Source organism: Paramacrobiotus metropolitanus, unplaced genomic scaffold, assembly GCF_019649055.1.
Source record: "Paramacrobiotus metropolitanus isolate TYO unplaced genomic scaffold, Prichtersi_v1.0 Parri_scaffold0000071, whole genome shotgun sequence".
Lineage (NCBI taxonomy): Eukaryota > Metazoa > Tardigrada > Eutardigrada > Parachela > Macrobiotidae > Paramacrobiotus > Paramacrobiotus metropolitanus.
Genome location: NW_026570291.1, coordinates 600831 through 625781, shown reverse-complemented (window position 1 = coordinate 625781; position 24951 = coordinate 600831). Strand labels below are relative to the sequence as shown.

The 24951-nt window shown below is 41.8% G+C and overlaps 2 protein-coding genes, 1 long non-coding RNA gene and 1 pseudogene across 4 annotated transcripts; 1 reads left to right on the top strand and 3 right to left on the bottom strand.

Annotated features, from left to right (window-relative positions):
* The first annotated feature begins 1194 nt into the window (after positions 1 to 1194).
* On the top strand, positions 1195 to 2110 carry LOC129594819 (uncharacterized). The gene is made up of 3 exons (XR_008691236.1): positions 1195 to 1382; positions 1705 to 1814; positions 1889 to 2110. It is a non-coding gene; the product is annotated as an uncharacterized LOC129594819 (long non-coding RNA).
* Positions 2111 to 3277: 1167 nt separating this feature from the next.
* LOC129594770 (succinyl-CoA:3-ketoacid coenzyme A transferase 1, mitochondrial-like) lies at positions 3278 to 4608 on the bottom strand. The gene is made up of 3 exons (XM_055491558.1): positions 4561 to 4608; positions 3824 to 4425; positions 3278 to 3302 (listed from the first exon to the last, which is right to left on the bottom strand). Exons 1-3 carry the CDS (start codon positions 4606 to 4608, stop codon positions 3278 to 3280), a joined length of 675 nt encoding a protein of 224 aa, XP_055347533.1.
* A 1060-nt stretch (positions 4609 to 5668) lies between these two features.
* Positions 5669 to 10718, bottom strand: LOC129594810 (uncharacterized). Of its 2 annotated transcripts, XM_055491632.1 has the most exons (4): positions 10131 to 10718; positions 9205 to 9353; positions 6001 to 6178; positions 5669 to 5784 (listed from the first exon to the last, which is right to left on the bottom strand). In XM_055491632.1, exons 2-4 carry the CDS (start codon positions 9269 to 9271, stop codon positions 5697 to 5699), a joined length of 333 nt encoding a protein of 110 aa, XP_055347607.1. In that variant the 5' UTR covers positions 9272 to 9353; positions 10131 to 10718; the 3' UTR covers positions 5669 to 5696. The 2 variants fall into 2 exon arrangements, with proteins under 2 accessions (XP_055347607.1, XP_055347606.1); XM_055491631.1 differs by lacking the exons at positions 9205 to 9353; positions 10131 to 10718 and adding an exon at positions 6780 to 7055.
* An 8298-nt stretch (positions 10719 to 19016) lies between these two features.
* Positions 19017 to 22381, bottom strand: LOC129594769 (serine/threonine-protein phosphatase 2A regulatory subunit B'' subunit gamma-like; annotated as a pseudogene).
* Positions 22382 to 24951: the final 2570 nt, after the last annotated feature.

The window sequence follows — 24951 nt, the reverse complement described above, 5'->3', positions numbered from 1 at the left end:
AATTAATTAGTTTTGAATCTGAAAAGGTCAACGCACATTTTATGAAAGCTATCACTGCGAGTGAACAGGTGATGAAGACACGATTAGTCGATCTGCTGTACTGGATATCGCGACGGCTGTACTGCTCCACGGCTGTACTGTCCACTGTACCGGATATCGCTATGGTCGTCATAACCATATAGGATGGAATCGATTCTTCCTCAAGGTTGAGAGGGGGGCATGCTGATGTTCATATTTTTAAGGATTTGGCGTTGGGCGACTCGTGTAAATGGAGAATATTATCCGGTCGTGTTAAACGCCGAGTCGCAAGCGCGATTATCGTGTGCCTCCGAGAAGCTGACTGAGTGCTTCAGCTTAGAGCAATAGGTATGTTTCTTGTCCAGTGCCGCAAGTTTTAGTTTTGTCAAGTTGGATTGGACTCTTCTTTGGAGAGTACAGCGTAACATCGGTTTAGTTTCATCTATCCACACTATACACTGCATATTTCCATTCAGACACGTTTCGTAATTAATCTTCTAGACTGAGTTTGTATATACAACGACGACCTACCCGCACTGTTTTATTACAAATTACAATCGCCTCGACGCTTTATGCTTGTTCGGATTGAAGTTGAGATCCATTGTGCACGAATAAAATCCGCACTGTGTTGTGTACGTATACTGTGTAGTAGCTGTGGCCTGGCCGCAGTGACGTCACGCAGCCGCCTCGATCGGTTAATTGCTGGTAAAGCTTAGTATCACCGGGACCCCCCGTTTACAATCGTATATCAACGGCTGTTCGGGCAGCTGGATTTACTAATTCCGGTGTACACGGCTTGAATCAGCAGCGTCTGAATTAAGCGTTCCATGCGTTTGCTACATCGATGCCGGCAAGTGTGGCGGGTCTAGTTCTAGCGCCGGAAAAAGCGGCTGACCCTTTCTGCAGATAACGATGTTGACCTTTCATATGTGCAGTAACCACACACGTATAACAATAATAATACTTGTAGTTTCCGGTATTTCTGACTTTGATTTTTAGGTACCATATGTACAAGTATACGTAATGGATTTGGCAATTCCCAAAAATTTGTAGTCTTCCAAAGGTTCGCTGCGTCTGAATTCCCAGATCTTTAACTCTATGGAGGAAACGTTCGTATCCTGATAGTCGTTGACCTTCATGCATAGCGAAGATCCGCATATCATTTCTATCGAGACTACGTACAATCATTCGATGAGACAGATGATGTTATATGTACCGAGATTTCTCTCGTCCGGTGTTTCGGCATACTTTTCATAATTGTTTCCGGATTCGCCAGGGGATTCAGCGTCTTCTGTGGACTGATGAGACTGCAGAATATGACACATTCGCTATGAATGTCCATGTGTACGGATACATACATATCGGTACATGTGAATTGACGCATCTATATGATTAATTTTATTGCATACTTCTATAGTTTTTCTCGTCTTCTGTAACGTTAACTCTACGAGTATAAACCAACTGCTGCTGCCTGTTGCGTAGTAATAACTATTTTGTCATTCGCTATGAGTGTTTGCCTTTTATAAATCTGTGGCGTTTAAAGTTAGGAAAAACTGATAAAGCTGCACGCAAGAAATTACCAGCTTTCGCTTGCTGCAGAAAGCGTAGCGTACTTAACATTTTCGAATCCGTATCTATGTACTGTAGTTTGCCTACACAAACGGGACAGCAGTTTATGTGCTACAGATACGATGACGGTATCACAGGAAAGCACTGGACAAGTTTTCAAGCAGCACATCGTTTGACCATCCCATAAAAACGCAAAAACGTTTACAAAACTTTCCTTGTACAAGCTGGTAAGTACTGTAATTATAGACGGCCGTAAATGAAGCAAAACATAATGATGATTAATTTCCGATCTACATGACAGTAACACTGGATGCACTGATTGCCGGCATCCATGGGGCGGAGGTCAGTGGTAATGGAGTGTGGGGAGTCGGGGACCAGCGTTGACCGTTGCCGTAAACGACACCGGCAATGGTCCGGCATGGCAACACTCATCCACACTGCGCCTCTGCGTGATGGTCGACTGACGATTTACGTCTGTCGCCGGCTCCGGCTCGTTGCTCACCTCTAGAAAAATAAAAATTCAAAATCATGCAACCGACCAAATATTTTCTAGTTCGAAAATATGGTATGGTCATGGACCAGTGTCAATCTGTACATCCCAGGTACAATTGTACTGTGTAGTCTATTATTACCAATATTAAAAATGAAGATAAATTTAGGTAAGTGGTACTACGTTCAACGTTGTTTGTCGTAGATAAGTATACTTTACGGTACAGACTACAGATAGCACAACAGATAGCCTAAAAACTTCGTGATGTACGCACCTCGTCCGTACACTCGTCGTACATCAGTGTAAAAATTGCAAACAAGGAATATAAAAATAGGATCGATTCAGGATAATTACGGCAACGGTCGGTAGGGACGGCGTAAAGGGCATAATAATGATGAGAGTCGCGCGACAGGTAGCGTTTACGATGCGGTGAATCCGCAGATCGTGGCAGCAAGTGCCGGCCCACTTGACGTCCGTCTCTCCGAGCCGTCAATTGCCGATAAGATACACGCCAATTAAGCAAACAATCGACACACGCAGAATCGAGCAGCCAGATTGGATCACCTGCGTAGCTCAGTCCACAACGTCGCAAGTTGCTCCACGTGCGATCCATGCGATCCAGCTATGTCCTGCCACTGCGCCAGGCGCTATAGGTTAGCAGGGATCGGGATTTTTTACGAACAAAGAGACTTGTCTTCCATTATCTATTACCCGCAGCTTAACAGGTCGATCCCTTCGTAAACACAGGTCGACGACCTGTATTTATGAAGGGGTAACCAGTAAGTACTATAAAGAGGTAACCCATAGAGAAAACAGCAATTGCTGCATCTAAATCACAAAATCATGGTATTCACCGTAAGCGTTGGGTGTAATGTCGGTTTACGTAATAATCGATTCTGTCCACGTTCAGTACGAAGTCATCGTCGCCCATTTCAGTACGGCGGGTATAATCAAGCTTCATGGTTTCAATGAAGTTCTGATTATACACACCGCGCTGAGATTGTTCGACCGTGTTCCATTCAATAGCATCACCACAGTCAGTAAAAAATCGCGACTCCGTCGGCGGTCCGTCCATTCCGCTATAACCAACTGTACGATGTACCGCATGATTACACTACCAGTGAAAGGCGGAACCCGCAGAATAGAGGGACCGTCATTCAAAACAGACTTCAAGGCCCTTGATACTCGCGGAGAAAGCATTCAAAATCCCAAAGCGCGATTACATCTACAAAACGTCATACACACGTGATAAAATAAATTAGGTGCTAAGATTACCGTGCTCAGAGAACCTTTTTCACAATACTTCTCGTCATAATCGATCATGTTTTAACAATTGTTTAAATATACACCTATATTTAAAATCTTTTAATCATTTTGCATACTCACCTCATGCGGTGGCCAAATTTTAGCCATCTAGCCGCGGTGCAATTCTTAAACACCGCGCAGATTATTGCCAGCTTGTCACATACATACTTCTAGCAGTGCATGATGGCAGCCAAATCGTTATTGTATGTACTCGTACAAATATTATACCTTCATTTCCTTCTCCATGAAAAGACTTCTGTTCCGGCTGAGTAATCAGAACTTATGTCATACTGCAAGATGTTCTTGCTGGCGTCTTGGATGGCGCTAGCCAGGCTGTGGTTAACATAGCTAAGCTAAAACATAGCTAAGCTAAAAAACATAAAGGGTTTCGGTACCGATGCCACTCCCCGCTGTAGAATTTCCCGATCGCCGATCACGTACCTTTGCACGTATCCCTTGAAAAATACGAGTACTGGCCACCATGGCAATCCCAGTGCCCGATTAGCATGCATCTCCTCGGCCCTCCTGAACTCCGTGGCGGCGCGGCGGATAATCCTTTCTCGCACAATGGCATCCACACCATCGCCGCCCTTCATTTCGTCCATCTTCTTCAGCGTCATCCGCTCGGACCGCTTCTCATACTTCTCGCCCTGCACCAGCCGGTGCAAGTCCGGCACGTCGATCTGCTCTGGATCCAGCTCGCCTACCTCTACAATCTCCTCCACCTCGGCGATGGTGATGCGGCTGGCTTTGCAGATGGGCGGATTGAAGTTGCGCGCGGTCTTGCGGAAGACCAGATTCCCTAGTTTGTCGGCCTTGTACGCATTGACCAGGGAGAAGTCGCCGGTGATGGCCTCCTTCAAAATGTACTCGCGGTTGTTGAACATTTTCGACTCGCGGGTCTGGCTGGCGATGTCGATCTTCTTGTTGGGCCCGTACTTGATGGGGGCGCCGCCCTCGTGCACCAGGGTACTCACGGCGGTGGGCGTGTAGAAGGCGTGTATACCGGCAATGCCCGCGCGTATACGCTCGGCCAGTGTACCCTAAACCGATACACATATATTTTCTACTTTTTCTTTATACGTATACGAGAATATCAGCATGCACAAACTCGAATAAACCAATAATTTGGCTTCGCTAATCATTGTCAGTTGCTTTTGCAAGCAAGTTTTGCGTACATCATCAAACGATCCCCTTAGCAAAATGTTACCATCCAGGAGATCCATCTGCGTGAATGCGTTAACATCTGCAACAGTTTCTGCTGCTTACGAAGGCGTCTGTGCAGCGCAAAAGATTAACCGAACTGGTCCGAACACAAGTTCCATAAAGCAGAACTAGAAACAGTATTGGAGTAACCGGAAATACAATAATCACTAATCCGAAGACAAACACACGCATCAGTATCCCCTGAGCACTTCCGGTGCCTTCTTTGACGTTACCGGCGCTTCGCCACGAGCAACGAGACATTTCTTCTGATGATTAAGGATTCCGCATCGCGTCCGCACAACGTTTCCACATTCCGCCCTTCCGGTCGGCAGTGTGTCGTGTGCTGCGGGACTTCGGAACGAGAGCGACATTTCTGGTTGCATCCGTACAGCACATCAACGCACTGAAAAGCATCCGAGAAAAATGCTACATGCAATAGATGCATTTCTTAGTCAGATTTCCGAACCTGAAAAAAGGGCAACGCTTTGGTGTCAACATTAAACTATTCATTTCATCGTCTACTGTATGCATGAAACTATATCAACGCTACTTTGAATGAGCCATCATAATAACATTAAATTACAACTAAATTTCCGACACGGAAAGGACAGAACTTCACTATCTAACAGCACGGTATAATAGCGAATCAAATCACAGGAACAATCGCTACGACCAAACAGCGTCAAGGTGCAGACAGTACTGTAAATCAATAAACAAAGTAAAAAAACAAAAACGCATTTTGTTTTCCTGTGCAGACCAGCCGTGAATGACACCACCGCCGCGCTAATTAATTATTGTATAATTAATGAATTAATTCATCAGACTAGAGCGTAGTGAAGATACGTAAGCTCGTAAGATACGGAAGTTCCAGCGAACATAATCTATAAAAATTAATAAGCAATAAATACATCAAATATTCTAGAAAGAAAAGCAGTAAAAAAGATTTACAGAAAGATATCACATAAGATAAGAACATTTGGCAGGCGCTATTTAAATATCTCTAGCATAATGGGTTTGAAACGGTTTGAAATGGGCCCGTTCCGCCTCAAACAAAACATTCGTTGAACACGCTGAATACGAAAAGGAATGGACTGGCCGGATTCAGAGTTCACTGTTCAGCAGCAACAGCTTGCGGTTGTCGAGGCTGCATCACGCGGCGGCACACTACGCCGTCACCGGCGTTATTCAACAGAGCACTGCAAAGCGACAGCATAATGTCACAACACGAATTTAGACCTCATAAACACAAGGAGACGCTAATTTACACGTAAGAAGACATGAACAAACTTTGTGGTATTGCACATTAATACAAATAGTTAGCATAAATTTGTACTGTGCTAGACACTGTAGCTGCTCTAGACCAGACGGTACACTGATATTAGACGCGACGGCGCGCATCAAAGTTACCGTACTTTATATCATTCACCAGGTCATCCACATCCAACTCAGGGTCGGGCTGGACGTACACGAAGCGCTTCCGGCCTAATACATCAACGTCGCGCTGTCCTTCGAAGAAGCCGCGTAGATGAGCATTCAGTCCCAGTCCAGTAAGGAAAACGTCGGCAGTCTCTCCTGCAGGGATATGGGCCGCTGCAACACAAGGTCATACTTTCATTACCGATCGACACATTTGACTGCCATCAATACGGATGTTATATTCTTCAAAACCGTTAACACCTACAATTCTTACACATTCCTAATTAACTCAATTTTACGTAAAAATCTACAAAATCTGTCTTCATTGTAAAGAGACAATACATTATACAACAGCGATGCACAAAATTCAAGCAGTACAGGTATTAAGTTATATTAAGTCGGCGTTAAGTTAATTAAGTTATATTAAGTTGGCGCGACAGCACATCATAACAACCGCTAGCGCTGTCGCACATTATTATCAAAACCTGCTCCAGATCAAAGCTATTCTTGAACGTTAATATAAACAAGCAATAAAAATTAATTAATGCTTTGCAGTTTACACTCACGCCTGATGGTTAATTGGTTATTTTAGACTACTCGGTGGATGTTAAACAAGGAAGTTCATCAGCAAGCAAATTCCACTGAAATTGTTGTACATAGCGAAATTCTGTATCAATAAGTACAAAACCGATTACGTTTACTCGTAAAGAAAACGTATACTTTTAAACAAGGACAATTTTTAAGAGCCAAAGATCACCGATTAAATCAGACTGACCTACGGGAAAATCGAACTCAATTTTCCGCATATGATCCCCCGCCTGATCAGCAGCAGCGGGCATAGCTGCAACGCTAACCAATCTGTTAGCCGCGTCCGGAACCAGCTGGGCCATCATAACGAAATATTCACGAGCTTATCCGCGAAGGTTATGAAAAAAGGACTAATTTTCTAACGGGAGATCAAGAAAATACTGGAATCACTCTTTAATGAAAAAGAAGAAGCAGACTTCCAATTGAACTGACAAGCGGATCGCTCGTTTATATAGCGGCATGCGCTACCACTACGCCTCTATGAACATTTAACGCAATCCCAAGACATGCGTCTACGTGGCGTACTGAGCACACAACCAAAGCTGGGCATCCCGACCAGAGATCCAGGCATGGGTCAATCGCCTCACGCGCTTATCGCCCAAGAGCAACCCTTATCCACTTTTAAAATCACTTCCTCCAACATCGTGCAAAACACGATGGAATTTCTTAAGAAATCATGCACTGTTTCGGTTTTAAACCGTTAATTATTAAGGTAACTGCACGTTATTGTTTAACACACAAAATATCACCGGAGAATGGCTGATCAACGCATGTAGTTAACACTCGGCGACTTTCGCAACAAAAACTAATCCGATTATCCGAAGCGCACAGGAAAACGTCGAAATCTACCATGTATTTAACCATTTCTGCTATGATACGGTTTGTCAAAAATTTGGGAGGCAAATATGTTGCTAACCACCGCTCTTCTCTCTCAAATTTCTGACGCAGTTTCATCGTTCGGCGTTGCTCATTTTTAAAGAGCTTTGCAAAATGTGTATAATACGTTCCAGCCGGGTTTCGGAGTAAAACAGCTGGTAATCATTTGCTCGTGCTGGACAGCTTGGACTGACGGGCGAGAAGACAAGACTGCCGGCGTTATAAAAATTACGTTTATTATGCCATTTATGCACTCAAAAAGGTGTAAAATGCACATTAAACTTGAACTGCCAAAATAAAAAATCATCGTTCACACTGCAGTAGTATTGTTCGCCGATAGCAATCAACTGAACAATTACCGTACATCTTACGCCACCAAAAGCGACCAAACAGCCGCTTTCTAATCCTGAAGTTAATAAAAAATCGGAATAAATTTCAACAACTTCCAAGGTAAACGCGAACATTGAATAATATCTTTCCGTTAATATTCTATTTTTTTTCCATATTTAAAAATTAAAGAATCATTAAGTTCACAACTTCACATAACCAAACAATGATTCGATTTTTCTATTAAGAATCACAGAACTGTCGAACTTGATTCATTTTGCTCGAACTTTACTCATTTTCGCTCTTCAGATTAAAGCATTTCTTCTTATGTGCTCGAAATGACTAAATAACCATTATTCACTAACATATTTTGATACCAAATCCCCGATGCTCAGTGCACAGCAGACGCGTTAGGGAGCAGGTGCAAAGATACGAAAATTAATAGTTTAGCCGGCCTGCTCGCCCCCTGTTAACATTGAGCAGCGGCTAATTAAAAATTATCTAACGCACTTATGAAGCAGTGCCGGACAAATCTAGAGTTTTCCAAATAACAATACACTGCAAATTACGAGTACAAAGAAAAATGTAATCGCATGGCTGTGTTGCAGCAAAACGACAAATTTACTAACCAGTAAATACAACTTCCGGTACGTAGAGCAATTCCGGTTTTCCAATGTTATTATTGAACAATTTTTATCAAATTTTTTAAAATTCCTTTAATTTTTCAAATTAAAGATTTCAGTTAACTGTCTTTTTCATTAGATTTTTGTTTACAAAAATTTCATAATATAGTAAGCATTCATTACGAAATTTTAAAAAAACCATTTTTTGGTACCGTGAACTGCAATCACAGAACACGGAGCCATCGATTGATTACCCATGCGCTGCTCTGCCGCGCCATGCCATGCTTGAAGATTAAACAACCCAGCGATCCCGCTACTGACTGCGAAAAGAAGAATCTGCCAAAATTCTGTAAACACTAAACAGTGACATCACCATTTGGGAGGGAAATTTAAGTTAGCCCACAGCACAGCAGATACTACAAAAAAGCAGCCCAGCAGGAAGTTAGGAACTACTCTAGGAAGCTAACGAAGAGCGGCATGTTCCAACGCTACGCCCACACAAATGTAATAGCAAATCTTCTCGGCTTTTTTGTTGTTTTGCTCCATAAAAGAGGTACAAAAAACAGAAGCCAAACATGACTATGATTTTTCCAGTTTTAGCTTCAAAAGCAATCAGTCAACACAGTGACACAATTTTCTACAATTATCACAGAAAAAAACCTTCCGAAGTTCTACTCATTCTCGAAAGAAATGCAAATAACAATTTCTTGTCACGTCAGAAAGAAGTAATACTGATACAGTACAGTGGCCAATAATTCCAAAATGTCAATTGCAGTATTGCCTTACCGTTCACTCCATTCACCAGCGCCAAACGCGATGAACTGCGCAGCAGCCGCTTACAATCCACCATCATCCCGAAATCAAACCGGTGTCGTAACTCTTCGGGAACAAGAATGCTCAGCGGGAACCGTACATCGGCCAGTGTCAACGGGAAGCTAAAAGCCTGGTTGTGCATTCTCACCACACTACTGGCACCCGATGCTTTGTGCAATAAGGTCATATGGACATGGCTAATTACTGAATTTAATGTCTTACGAATTGTATCTACCGTGCCAAACAGCGGATTTTAAAAAAACATCAAGCACATCAAATTATTATTTTTGTGGAAATCTAGACTAATGTTATTGAAAAATGGCTTTATGTTCATTTCTACAAGCCGCAAGCGTCGTCTCCTTTTAAGCAGCAAGGAGAAGACAAAAGATGAATTCACGAAGAATTTATAGAGTTGACAAAATTATAAGGTTTCACAAGCGACATACAACTTCTACTAAATCTATTCTATCTCTTAAGAATTGACTATAATTATACTGGGATTTCTACATTATGTTTCTTGTATTACCTAAGAAGCCATCCGTTGATTAAGTGCTAATAATAAATTTTAAGCACCAAGTTTTGTAAGTTAACATTTAACAATCATCGAGAATGGGGTACTATTGTGCTAAAAGTGAAGTAATGCACTGCACTTGACTGAAGCACTGAAAGTCTGCCAGAAACCACTGAGAAGGGAAAACTAAAACGATTTAAGTAAAATCCCTGATGTCTTTTCACTGGTTTACAGAGTATTTCTGTCTACTTGCCAAGTTGTAGCTGCGTATTGTATGTACCCTAAAAGGCCATCAGTGTGATAAATATTAGAATCTATTGACAAAAAAATAAAAATATGAAGAAAACTCTGAAAAGATTACGACGTCTAGAAGAACAGCAGCACGTACCAAATATCTCAGTAACGGTGTCACCTGCGCACGGATTCGACTTCGACGCCTGGCAAATAAAACTACGCAAGCGATGGATCTCAGTATGTGCCGAAGGGAAACAATTCAGACTGGGTACAGGGAGATAAGTAATTCATGTATTGATTAAGTAGATTCGATAAAGGAACGCTTTCGATGGATAATAATGTGACATGTCATTACACTTTACAGGCACATCCAAAACGGATATCAACTGCCTAATAAACTTCCTTTTATAGCGCACTTTCGGGCGAAGAATGAGCTTCTTCAGAGAAAATTAATGTTAAAATTTAATGGGGACCAAGTAGAACAAAACGAGGTTAAGCAGATTTTTAACGAATGAAGTGATCCGCATATCATCATATCGGTGCAGACTGCAGAGTCACCGCGTTCACATTCCATAATAGCATAGTCCACATTCATACTCCATAATACCCGTGGAAACAGGAGGAATATAAACTTCTTAAGATATTTTTCAGCTCAGTATTCCAAGCTAGAAAGGGCATACGTACAAAATCCACCGTTCAACTGACAACTTTGTAGTTTGTGGTCTGTCGGATTACACTTGACAGTGCCAGACATGGAGTCGATTGAATGCAGCGTGCAGTCGGAAACGAGCGAGTGGCAAGGAGCGGGCTGGCAGCATGACCTAAGATTAGGCCTCGTCCCCTTTCTAAAGCGTATCGTGTTGCGATACAGCACCGTATCTAGTTTCGTTACAGTATAAAAATGGGACACTATTTGGTGCGCACCACCAAGACACAGTACAAGCTACGCACATCGAAACCGGGCTCGCTATCGGTTTCCTGTATCGCATCTCTAGCTTTGACGCCGTATCGCTGTACTTGCGTCTCATCGCTTCGATCGCATCTTGCCGCGCATAACTTTATTTGTCCGAGCGCCGATCAGTTCGTACGACGAAAGTTTTCGCTTTTTTAATTTCGAAGTTCGGGAAAATTGTATAGAAGTTCTTGATCCTCGTGTTGTATCAGCTCCATAGAAGTATATCATCTAACCAGTTACTTCCACGATGCCTCGCGCTCCCAAATCTGCTCCTCTGTCTCCCAAAAAAATGAAGTGAGTGCTGTCTATACTTCTCATAATCTTTTAGTCTACGACCGATGGCTGCAGGAGCTCCTCTGTGTTATCAGCCATGCTTATTTTGTTTCTGCATAGGTGGCTTGTCGCTACTCGTATCGACCGGGAGGATGAGTTTCGACGTTGTACAAGTAAAGCGAAATTTTGGTCAAAGGTGTTCCAGGAGATGCAGTTGGTTTTTAAAGATGCCCTGGGAAACCGCACCAGCGAGAACCTGAAGATCTCTTACGAAAATGCGTGGAAGAAATATAAGGTAAATCAATTTTTGCTTTAATACATGTTTTCAAATAAAATATGTAGAAATTACTTACCTGCATTAGTGACAGTGATTAAATTACTAACAATAGTTCTGCAAACTGTGAAATTAATTTTTGCACTTTTTTGCGGTTACTTGTAGGCAGAAAAAAAAAAAATGGCACCGGGAAAGCGGTGAAGTGAAATATCATTTATTTGAACTCTTCGATAAGACGTACGGCGATCGGGATGATATTGCTTTGCAACTAATTCGGTGGCTCTGGGAGCGGGATCCACGAGCAACGTTTTGGAAGACATCGGTGCCGAGAATGTGATATTAATTTGAGGTAAAATCTTTGATATTATCATGCACAGTTGTACCCTAGTAATTTGAGAAATTGATGTGGCAAAATAATAGAAATATTAAGTTTTGCTAATTTAGCGACGATGATATGCAACCGGATACTCCTGCGGGATCTCCAATTGGAAGCGCGGAAAAGCCAAAGAAAGCAAAGAAGAGCGAAAAACGCAGCGCCGCCAGTGAGACGGTTAAACTCATGACGCGTTCCGTTGCTATCATGGATGATATGCGAACTTCTCTAACCGAAATGGTAAAGCTGGAAAAAATGAAAGTTGAGCTTGCAAAATTGAAGTTCGAGCGGCAGTACAACGTGGAAGTCGACTTCGGAGACGATGAAGTTCCGCAGGCTTTAGGAGAAGAGTAGTAAAGCGGAACTGAATTTGACTAGTAAAGCGGAACCGAAATTTGACTTGAGATTATTATGATAAAACGGTGTCGTAAAAACTCTGGTGTGTAATTTTGTTGTTTTTCTGGGTATATAAACACTCATTAAAGCGTTGTGTAGTTTAGCAATAGAAGTATAATAGAGTTCAGCAATAGAAAATATAATCGCCACACTGTTTACCTACTTTCCATATAACAAGCAGAAATAATAACAAGAATGTTAACCGCAATACATCTTAATCACAGTTACACATCCATTCATGGAAACCCGTTTTTCATTTTCCGACTACGCATATAGTACGTCTACGCCGCCTCTACAGTATGGGGCACTGTGTCCAAATGTAGACAATTGCCACTAATTATACAGATGCGAAGATTTTGTCTTTTAATAGGAAAATCTTTCAATAGGACCAAACAGAAAAACTTTGCTATTGTTAAAAATATCCACTGTTTACGAGGATCGTTTAAACAGCGGTTTTCGGTTAAAACCTATCCGGATAGTTAACCAATCCGGTGAACTACCTAGCTTCGACAAATCACGAATTTTTTTAATCGCAACAAAGGTAACAAAAAATGTGAGCGCAGCACAATCGCCGGTAAGCTTACATTAATGGCCGACATAATTGTATTCTGCATGAGGATGACAGTCCAGAATGAGAGCCGAAGATAAAGCGCTTTCATAATGATCGCGCAGCCACTCCGAGGTACAAGGGCGTCCATCCATTTTCAACTTCATCCACATTTAAACAGCTAACCGCAGCATAAACGACGACTTCAACGCGCATTGTATACTGTACCGTACTGGCATTTAGCCACCACTCTACAGTGTTTCCATAGCGCAGCAACAGATTCTCACTCGCATCAGGTCCACTTCGTTAGGTCACCTTCCCTGTCAATATGCAGGAGTTATTGATGATTAGATAACCAGTTTTCACAAAACAAGCCAAAACCATGTGTGTCGATCCTTAAGCGTCTCCATGGATAAAAATGAGATAAAAATAAAAACAGCACCTGTGCTATAGAATCAAAATAAAATAATATACGTAAACTCGATAAACAAACTGCAGCGGTAATGTAAGCCGTTCACTTTGACTTGCCGGTTGAGTGAATAATTAACAGTACAGCACACGTACGACCAGCTATTTTTAAAAGCCGACATATCTGATTACAAATGCAAATTGTGAATGAATCTAGTGCATATTCACGTGTACAGATATATCATACAAAAAGCGTTATGTACTCGTATTATAACATTATTATAGCAATTTGCTCACCTCAGTTTAGAGACAAGTAGATTTAAAAGGCATATGCAACCTAATGCCCACCAGTACATACAGGCACGTAAGTTCCGTTGTACCAACAAGTAAAATTACTGGTTTTATGCGCGCTTCCGGGCATACAGTACTTGTATAGAAAGCCAAGGAAAACATACTTAGGGCTTTACGCATCTACGGACGATAATGCCCGCGTTTGCAACTTTTGTTATTTTGATAGCTATTGGCTTAATAAAACTGCATGAATAAATTTACCAAAAATTTTACACTTACCGATTTCTTAACCCAGCGAATTTGGCAGCATCCGCGCAACTAGAGCGCTTTTAAAATCGGTAGATGCTCCTTCGGCAACATCATCCACTTCATCATCCAGATCAACCGCTTCGACATGATCGTCCCCCTCCAACGTAAAATCATCTACGGATTTGATGTCCAAATTATGAAGCAGACAGCACAGAATAATAATGTGCTTCATTGCACTCATGTCGTCATAATCCAAAAACTTTAAAATTCGAAAGCGTCGCTTCAGAACGCCGAAAGCTCTTTCAACGACTTTTCTTAAGCTGGACTGAATTTCATTGAAATCTTCCTGCCTAGCAGAGAGACGGCCGTTCTCTTTAAACGGTGTCAAAACTTTTCTTGTCGCACGGTACCCACCATCACCTGCAAATTACAATAATAACTTGTAATTGCGTTACTTCGTTGAAATTTAATCTCGAAAATGAAAAAATACACTACTTAATTTTACCTTTTTACACAACATTAGTAGAAAAATATTAAAGCTATTAAAAATCGGAGAAATTAACAGCAGTACAAATTTAAGTCAGCACTATAGACTCGTTTATTTCTAAAATAACAAATTCCTTTAAATTCCTTAGTGCGTATACTCACCCAAAATCATCCAGTTCTCTGGAATTAAGCCTTCCAGCCCGAATTGTCGTACACGTTCTGGTCATGCACCCGCCAGGAGCTCCAACATATAGATGTATAAATTCCATAGAAGAATTGACACAAGCCTGCACGTTAAGAGATAATTCCCTTTCCTGTTGACGTAGCTTTCGGGGCGAGTGTGGTGCTTTAATGTTGATGTGTCCCGTCCACTGCTCCCAGTATTTTTGGTACCCAATCAGCGCCATAAAGCAGTCCTTTTTCTTCAAACTCACGGGCCGAACGCATCATACCATCTTCGTCGGGAAACTGTATAAGCGACCAGTATTCTTTCTTCATGGCATTCAAAACGTCCGAAAAGCTCTACTCGTCGTCGAGCGCGACAAACCATGAAGTTCGCACTGTGACCGTACCGATGATCCGTGTGCCAGCATATGGAGGCAGGCAGCGATTTTGCATTCCGTAGAATAAGGCCTCTTCGTCGAACTCTTTTCAAAATATGGACGTAATTTTTCCACAATTTCACGAAAAACATCCGCATTAACGTGGTACGTCTCAAAGAATAAATGCCCAGGATATCGCTTGTACAGGTTTTGCGCAGCAAAACGAATTTCTCGGCGATTAACGTTCTTATTACCTCCACGAGATAGATATCCCTTAGTACTCAAGTTTTTTAAACCACCAAATAAATTCTGAATTGCACTAGAAACTGACATACATACTGCACTAACAGTTTTTGTAACGCTTTCGTTCTCGTCATCAGAACAAACGGCATCATAATCCATTTTTAACAAAATTCCATTAATAAGTGTTCAAGATTATTAGGCGAAAAAATTTCTTGAAAATTATCATGAGAAACGACGGATACCAAGGAAAGCCACCTCTGAAGGTGGCTTCGCGTACCGTATCGTTTTTCTTTGTTTTCGACGGTATGCGAAAAAAGGGCGCGTTTAATTTTCGCCTGATATGAGACGCAGGGTTAGTACAGGCTACGAGGTACGGTACGCGAAGCATCGTATCTACCCGTTGCGAATACGGGACGCACTCGGATACGGAGTGCACCTCCGTCCCGAATCTTTCCTTGGTAGCCAGGTACGCGAATCGAAAACTGCCATACCGTATCGCGTACCTGCTGTTCTGGGACGGTGGTGCACTGTACGGAAGCTAGATTCGCTACAGAAAGGGACGAGGCCTTAGTAGAACAAAGCCTGGAGGCGGAGCGTGAATGCCAGTAATACGAACAGACCAATTGGGGTTGTTAATTGTTGAACAGTGAACACTACGAATAATTATGCCGCTTTCTTATACAGTTATACCGATACAAGCCCAGCACGGATGAATAATGTCTTGGGATTTCGAGCATGTTAAAAGGTTAACTGCATGTGTATTAAATAATGGCACGATGTTTATTACAATAAGGAGGCACGAACAAAATAAACAGGCGTGAGCAGAACCTGTTATTTTTGCTAATTCGCAGTTCGCTAATTTCAATGACAATTCGATATAATAACACATAATAACAATCCGGGGATTTACAAACAGCCCATGTTAAGCTAATGGCAACCATGGTAACAAGCTTTTGAGTGACCACTGGACTGTGGGTACTGGGCTTTCCAGAAAACTGATGATGCAGGAACACTCTTGACACTGAGAGGATTCTGTTGCACTTTAGAGCGTGCAGATTGGATGTGTGGATCGGGTTAACATTCGAGACAACGGCAAAGTGTCGGGGACACTTGTCACGTAGTTAGTATTCATATAACCAGTTTACGAGATCTACATCCGTACACAACCTTTTGCGGCGTAAGTTTTTATGCAATGCACAAATCGCAACGGTTGATCGCATCGGTCCCAGCCGTTAAGAAATTTTTATAAAATTTAAGTAAGAAGTGTAGATAATTATTAAAAAGGTCAAACACGATTCGGAAAAATCTGTAATATAAGGCGTCTCTGCGTCCGTAATCCGTACCATTGTTGTCCAAATAGTGGGTTCACTGTTCTGCTCCCGTACTGCAAATCTAAGTTCCTCTGATGTTTTGTTGAGCAACTCAGCAGAGTATGGATGAAAAAGATCACGCCCGCATGATTGTATGCGTCATGAAAACAGGCGTAAAATATAACAGGAGACGAACAAAACTTTGCTTTTTTCAAATTTTTCTACTTCGGTTAATATTTCTTGCAATGGCGATTTACGTAGGCGCTGCACGGTTAAGGCCGGCAGCCTACCATAAAATGTAGTAGTAGACGTACCAGTGCAGAGTTGTACTGGTTACTGCGAAAGGTCAGAACGATCCTGTCTGTTCAGATTGTGAGCTTTTGCGTCTATCTATTCTCTAACGGGAAAAGAGATTAAAAGTAAAGATCGCTCTCATTTTCTCTCATTCCACCCATTCTACAGTTTGTCAGTATCTGGGGCGTGACTAAGCTCCATAGTCCATACTATCTCCGATAGGAAAAAAATTTATTGAACTGGAACACTTAATTGCTCATTTCCCAGGACAAGAATGCTGTGCCCAGGCTGAGAAGAAGAATATTATGGAAAGAAAACGAATGCATGTCAAGAAAGCGAATGAAGCGCAACAGGCTTGCATTCCTATTTTCCTACGCCTGTACCCTTTCCACAGAAACAAGACAAAATATTTCAAAACCTTTTCCGCGTTTATTCGTACTCGTAATCAACCTAATTCCAGCGCCTACGTACTACGGTTTCCGCTTAGGAAACGTTCCGAAGGGTTTTTATTTTCACGATATAATTAAATTTTAAAAACTGTGAAGTTCTGGTGGGTTCACTTGTCTATGTAGGTACGTTCTGTCGAACGAGGGTACGTTCGTACTGTAGCATACGAATTTCGACAGAATTAATCCTCACTCGTAGTGAACAGGCATTCACTATTTCCACAGTCGGCTATTTCTACCTGGCCGTATTATTTTCGCTGCGACCTTGCGAGTACTTTCTTTTCCGACTTCACCAACCGGCGACCGATTTAACTGTACAGGTAGACCGTAGAATGACGTCACTGCGGCAGGTCCGCAGCTTCCACACTACACATTGATTTCGACTGGGATTTGCAGTACAGTACTACGAGTAGTAAAACGATACTTATTAATAAATGATAACATTATATCAATAGTACAAGAAGTCAAGGAATATCAATTTATGTGGTAACAGGTAACCCGGAGTATTACGAGGCATTATTACGCCACCCCGCACGACTGCATGGGCGCTTTGCGCACCGCGAAACTACGGCGGCTGACTGGACAAGTACATACAGGGAAGATATAGCATACATTATATAATATTCGATTATGAAAAAAATGCCGAAACACCTGAAGAGGGAAATATGGGTAGATTGTTTGAATTACGATGACAGACAGATCAAGTCTATGTGCAAGGGTCACCTGCCCCCGCTTGTGCCAGTTTGAAAACCAAGTCGAGATTCTGCAAAAGCAAAATTATTACTATTAATTATTAGTTTATTACTATTAATTATTGTCATTGTACTGCACTCTGTGGCGGTAATGTACGTTGTGTACAAATATTTACTGTACTTCACAAGTTCGCAGTTCTACAGACTCTGTACCTATGGAGATCGCCATGCCGTTGCCGGAAGAAGAAATGATGCATGCATTGGCAGATGGAGTGTCAACACCAAATACGAATTTCTTTCACATAATTACAGATTTGGAATTTTGATGCAGCAGGCATATGGGAAAACTACAAATTTCTGGGAACTGCTAAATCGTTAAAACATATACGGTTCATGTACATATGGCAATTAAGAAAACATAAACTGTACGCACGATGTACTATACGTGCGTCGCTATGTTCACTGAAAGGTCACCATTCACATTGTGTGCAACCAGCATTCGTACTTATTTACAGAAAGGGTTACAGCCTTTTTCTACGCTTAAACAAGATCCATTACACTTATCTGTTGTCAGCTGCATGGCTGCATGGCTGCAAGACGCGCATGCAACGCTTCCAGATGCAACGAATTCCAGTCGTGTACACCGGAAGTGAACTTAACTGCCCGGACAGCCACTGGCCCGTTGATGCACGACCGTAAAGTGTAAATTGTATACTTACGCGAGGGCGGCGAGGCTTCTAGCGACGCTGACAATAAGCTTACCCAGTTGAATCTTCAATTTTCAATGTCATTTAACTGGTCGAGGCGGTGACGTGACGACAATGCGGCGGTCAGCTTAAAACTGTGACACAATTCTGCGACCGGCTATGCGATTTGATTTGTGCACAATGGATCTCACAATTGTTAGTTTCAGTAGTGTCAACCGCTGCTGTACATGTAATGAACAATGCGGACAGATCGTCCTTATACGAACTCGAGACTGAAGAGTTGATACTATATTATGAAAATTCACTGTACAGATCCGTACTAACAATAAGTTTTAACACTGTTTATAAGTGCTTAAGTACGCTTAGTACGGGTATGCTACGTGTCGGTGTATTGCATTTTTAGTTTTCATACCTTACTGTGTCTACTGTACTGTCTAGTAAGTTAGTAACAGGGTGTATAAATACTTAAATATTTTAGTTTTGTCGTAAGACTCGTAACAGAAATAAAAACATTCTGGAATAATTTATGTATACTTGTTATGCCATAAAAACTATCAGAACATTGTTGTATACTTCGCAAAACAAAATTTCAAACACTTCAAAAATCATTTGTAATCAAATTATAATGCATGTACATCACGTCTACGGTTAAAAATAGAAGTATAGATGCAAGTACAGTAAATGGGAAGACATGAAAATTAATTATTGCTGTGTGCAAGTTGGTGCAAGCATTACGCGGCGCGCGCGTAATGCGATTGAGAAACAGTCCCGCCTAAACGACTGTGGATCAATTCGGAAAGTAATCCATCCGTATTGTCGACTGGGCACCTGCAACGCGCAGTAAATTAGTAACACAACAGAAAACAGAAACGTCGCTTTCATTAGATACAGTTTTTGAAACGAGGGAAAGCAATGCTAATCGTTCACTGTATGTGCTTAACTTCAACGACATTTCATGTTTGCAAGGCGAATTTGATTTCAAATACCATCACGATACGCGTCATCAAATTTGAATTTATTATATTAACAAAATAAATCCTTCGAACGTCTGATTTTGTCAGAATTGTGCGCTTACCATATCGAAAATCTCCCCGACGACATCCACAAACGTAGGCGGATGCACATTATCCATAAGTATGAGCTTTTATAATCTTTATAAAAATATTAAATTGCTTGTCGATCGATGGCGCCTTGATGGTTGACATCCTGGATCCGGAAGAGAAAGCGCACCGCCGGTGCTTCGTTTTTGTTGCCCAGTGCCAGCACCACGTCCAGGAAGGTTTTGTAGTCCATCTCGCCTTCATACGTCAAACACTCCTCGTACACTCTCCGCACAAACGCTTCCGTTAAACTGGCTTTGGGATAGTGGACGAATTCTTCCCGGGATAGAAGGCCGTTGCGCTTCCGGTCCAGAGACAGATAGTCGTTGTACGTGTCCATACTGGCTTCCAATGTAAACCAGTTCTTATCCGGCTTCTCGCCAGATTCTTAAACCTAGAAAAAAATGTATGACACAAAACTATTCCCATTTTTGTCATAACGTTGAGACAGAACTTCTTTGCGCTATCATGGAAAAGCCATTGAATTATAGCCAACGTACTGCGGACACACCACGAATGTATAACGACAATAAAACTAATGCGCGATACAGTAACAGACAGTTACGGTACTGTACAACCATTCACGCAACACTCCAAACAGCCAAAACTGTAGTGTGATTTAATTACAGTTTTTATAAACGTAACCTCCGACTTTTAAGTGAGAAATGAACGATTAATAAAACCAGAAACTTCATAATTACTGCCTTTACAGGATATCTAAACATACATATTAAGTACCTATTTAGTACTTAGCCAATTCAACAAACAGATCATTAATCTATTACTTCTATCATTCTATGGGCTGTGTACGTAGGTATTTGCAGCACGGCTTAAAAGTTCACCAGGAAACTAGTTGAAACTACTATTTTATTCGTACTGTTTACCGGCGAATGGGTTTCTTACAAAGCACTATTTAAATTCAAACAAAAAGGTTACAGAATTCTTTAAGGAATCCAAAAAAGTTTTCAACAACCTACAGTTATCAAGTAATTATAATGCAACACTCTTAAAGTTGCAATATAAGAACGAAACCCCGCGCCATTGCTTAATATACTTACTACCTAGTACCTACGTACTTATTATCGAAGTATTTAACCAAAAAGAATAAAGTAAATAAGTTTTGACTCAATCCACTTTACAAGTTAGCGCTATTGTGGGCTTTATCGGCTTTCTGGATTTACTACACCTTACATCCATCAGCTCCTGCATGAGTGTCGATCCCAGTACACGGGTGATTTTGATCCTGCCCTGTTTGCCTGGATCCAGAAAGAAAAAGAACTTGCGCAGCACGGAGCATACGTAGAACTTTTTAAAATCGGGATCCATGCGAGCCAGCGAGTCAAGAGTGGGAATCAGCTCATCGATGAACTGCTCGAGATCCGCTTCTTTAAGGAAACCATTCCCTTCCAGATCGTACAGTGACAACGCCAACCGCGTCCATTCCAGCCAGACTTTCCGCACCACAAAATTGAACAGATCCGCAACGCGGATTAGATTGCTGTCGCGCATTCTCCGTGCAGATCAACGCCAGGAAGGTGGTGGGACGGAGATATGCTTGCACTTTAGGCGAGGATGCGCGTCGAATGGTGGAATAATTTTTGAATGTCAGATAATGCTTCTCCTCCGCTTTCGCACCGGAATTCTACAAGAACAAAAGTGAAACCGATTAAAATAATAGAAAATAAAAGCTGAGAAATAAAAGAAGAATAATTTAATAGATTTTTGTATGCTAAATATACTGCCACTGTTAAATAAAACTAATGGGATGGCACAGAAAGCTTGTTTCTTAATAATCAGTGGCATGTATGGTACTATTAAACTAATCGTGAGTGAACGTTCGAGCTGCAACAACTGTAACGATTTACCACGAGTAACGTTCCTAATTATCCTGCAACGTTTGTTTTTTAACTAAAAATTAAGCTTTCAGTCACAAAAATCTCAGGCTGCACGAAGACGATGCAACAAATTTTATTGCAAGGAAGTAGGAACGCTGATCATCAGCGGTCCTACTTCCTAGCAATAAAAATTTAAACGTAAGCCGGTAAGCATCAGCGGCTGATGCTTACTACGTATTCGGTACGAATACTTATTAGTTATTACCAACTTGCGCCGAACTCTGTGCATGCTGTTGAAACTGATTCAATAACTTCTGTATTTCTTCGTTGTCGAGGATTTTCGCGTTCAGTTTCGATAGAGCCATGCCGCGCGCTTCTTTCAACAAACGAAACTGGTGGGCATTTTTGTTGGGCATAATACGACGGTAGAAAGAGGGAAGCAGGAAGCTGTTCAGATTCCATGGAAGAGCCGTCAGATTTCCATTGGCAGATACATTTAACGCGTTAGCGCCTGTTCGGCAGGATATGGTGTTTATGGTGAAAAGTAAACTTATTTATAATTATTGAACCGTTTTATGTTTTCAGTTAAACAACTCCATTCTCCTCAAGATGGAAGAATTACAGCAGCACAATATGTCCTGGATTGAAGTGCAGTTCTTACAGAAAGCGTAAGTTTATTAGCCGACGCTGGCCTCGCGTTCAGCTTTCTTACGATGGATAATTTTCTATTACAGAGTGAATATTCTGCAACAGTGTCGCCAAACTTTAATGTACACGTACGTATTCGCCTTCTACCTGCGGAAGAACAATCAGCAGATCATGTTTGAAGATAATCAACATGATCTGGAGAATGCGACAGAAACCCTATCCGGTTACCTGGAACGGGATATTACCGGTCAGAACGCGGTGGAAATCAAACAGAAAGTGCAGGATAAAGCCAGTTATTGCGAAATACGCCGGCGAGCCTTGGTGGATCATATGCATGAAGGCTATGATACAGACTGGTGGGAATTCTCATCGTAAAAACCCGAATGAAATATTTTTATCATAGTTTTCTGTTATCCGTTTATCGGTTTCCTCATCTTTTGTTTTTTTGTGCTGTTTGGTTTCTTTTGTTTCATAGTTTAATACTGATCCTTGCACGGCGGCTGAAAATATTCAAAAGATGTCATGGTGATTTTATTAGAGTAAAAATTTTATTCTCTGACGTGTGGGAGTAGGATCACACGCCGGAGTGTACGTACGGATGCTGACTGTCCGCCTTCCACCTGCAACATAACAGATAATCTAGTCAATCAATGCTGTGATTTGCTCTCTTTTACTAGCGATGTATATGATGTCATAACGCAGAGTCTATATAAGTTCTGGTTGTCGCTAATATCGGCAGCAGTCGCTAATCAATCGACTTGGAGACTGCTTTCTAATTATGATTTCCTTGCGTTGTGAACTGTGATGTGAATTGGATAAAGAGACAGCAATACTTGTTCCTTCTGATGTACATGATCGTTCCCGGATTATTGCATAGGATACAGGTTTGCTCGTGACACAATCGTCCTCGCTCTTGCCGATCCTCACAGGACTCGCGACCGGAAGTTGTAGTTGGATTGTTCCGGAGGGATTCCTGAGTTCTCTTGTTCCTGAGTCGTTCTTATTTCCACCGTAGTTTATCTGTTACAGTTTGAGATAGAGTTGCCTACCGATTGAGCATTACAGGCGTGGAAGAGTAAAGATTGTTCATGGAACCTTAACCGGTGTGAACGCTTATACACGACATGGCGCCCATCGGTGTCTTTTAATTTTCCCGATGTAACAGAAAATTATTGGTGGAAAGTTTGATGGTAATTTATTAGTAAAGTGGTCCGCATAAAAAGGCGTCGAACCGCAAAGGTACGCCGAAGGAGGTCAGCGTTCCCGATCTGGCCTAATTTAATTGATTTTTGGCGAGCTTCCTCGCAAATGGTGAGCTTCCTCACGGCTGAGCATCCTCGCCAGTTAAATTAAATTTATTTAATTCGGACCGTAGGAAAACAGTCGAAACCTTAAAGGTCGGCTGTGTGCGTAAAGTGATAATGTGTGGGTAATTTCCGGGTTATCTGCGCAAAGCAGTGACCTCGGCGAATAAAGCGTAATCTGCTGTGTCAGTGTACCTGGCTTGCAGATAGATCAGATAGTGAGTACTGAGCCACTGTCAGTGGCCAGGTGTGATAACGATCTCCAGCAGCTCGATAAAGGCAAGCCGCAAGCGGTAGCCAGAATCAGCAGCTAGAGGTAGTTGACCGTGAAAAAGGTAAACACCGGCAAACGGTGATTGACCTGTGGAGTTAAGATTACGGCAGCACGCAAAGTGCAGCAGAGTAATTTTAACAATCATTTTAACAGTCGAAACCGCAAAGGTCGGCTGTGAAAAAATTATCGCAGAACAGTTCAAACCTTAAAGGAGGACTGTATTGCGAAATTGAATTGCACAATTGCAATTCTTTGACATTACGGAAACAGTAGCACAATAGTTACTGTACGTACCGTGATAATGTCTGATCCAGAAAATAAAAGGAAGGCGCTAAGCCAAATTCCGGAAGATAAAGTGATAAATGGTCCATATGAAGCGGCAGCATCACAAACCAGATTCAAATTCAAACCCGACGAGATACCGTTAGGTTTAATGTATTTCGCACTCAACGTAGAGCCGCCAAAAGGTTCGAGAGCCTATTGTGGCAAATTGTGGGTGGATTTCCAAGAATTTGGGAAGTCGGTGGATCCAAACAAAAGGGTCCCATTTTATTACAATGCATGGTATGATACCGAAAAATGCATTCCGGAAGCCTATTTGGATATCACGGATGATCAGTTTAATGAAGCACTAAAAAAGGCCTATAAATGGCTACCTGGATATAAGAAGAATATGGAAGATCGTAGACAGGCGGCTATCACAGCGTCTGTAGCAGCTGCAAAAATTGCTGAAAAAACAAAGGAGTCTGTTTCTGACGAACGACCCAAAAGAGCCGTAGCGGCAAAAGTTAAACCTAACGATAAATTCGAGCAAATTACCCGAAGTGAGCCGAACACAGAGCCACTCAAACTGGTGGAACCACTTTCCGAGGAAAGCTTGCTCGACAAAGACCAGCTGCCTCCAGATTTTGATATGGATGAGTCGGATAGTCGATCAGAGGATGATACTCCAGTTCATGTAGCCTTTGGCGAAAACGAGTGTGCAGCTCCGGAGGCATCTGCAAGAAAGAAGAGTATTATGGGTGGTGCAATGTCATTTCACCCATCTCAGTTAAGATTACACGACTTTGTATCGGAAAAAGATTTCGAGCAACCCGACGAAGAATTCCTTACCAAAGCAAAGGAAGTGGATGAAATGTTGGCAAGCACTCAAACCGATCAGGATGTCGGATTAGTCGCTCGGAAGACGATGCCCGTGCTACTCCAGGGTCTGCGTACATGGATAGCAACTACAAAACTAAAAGTCGATGAAATGGGAAACTCGATGTCTTTAGACGCTCGAGTTGAAGCGGAAAGAAATCAAAATTTCAAAATGATTTCAATGAAAT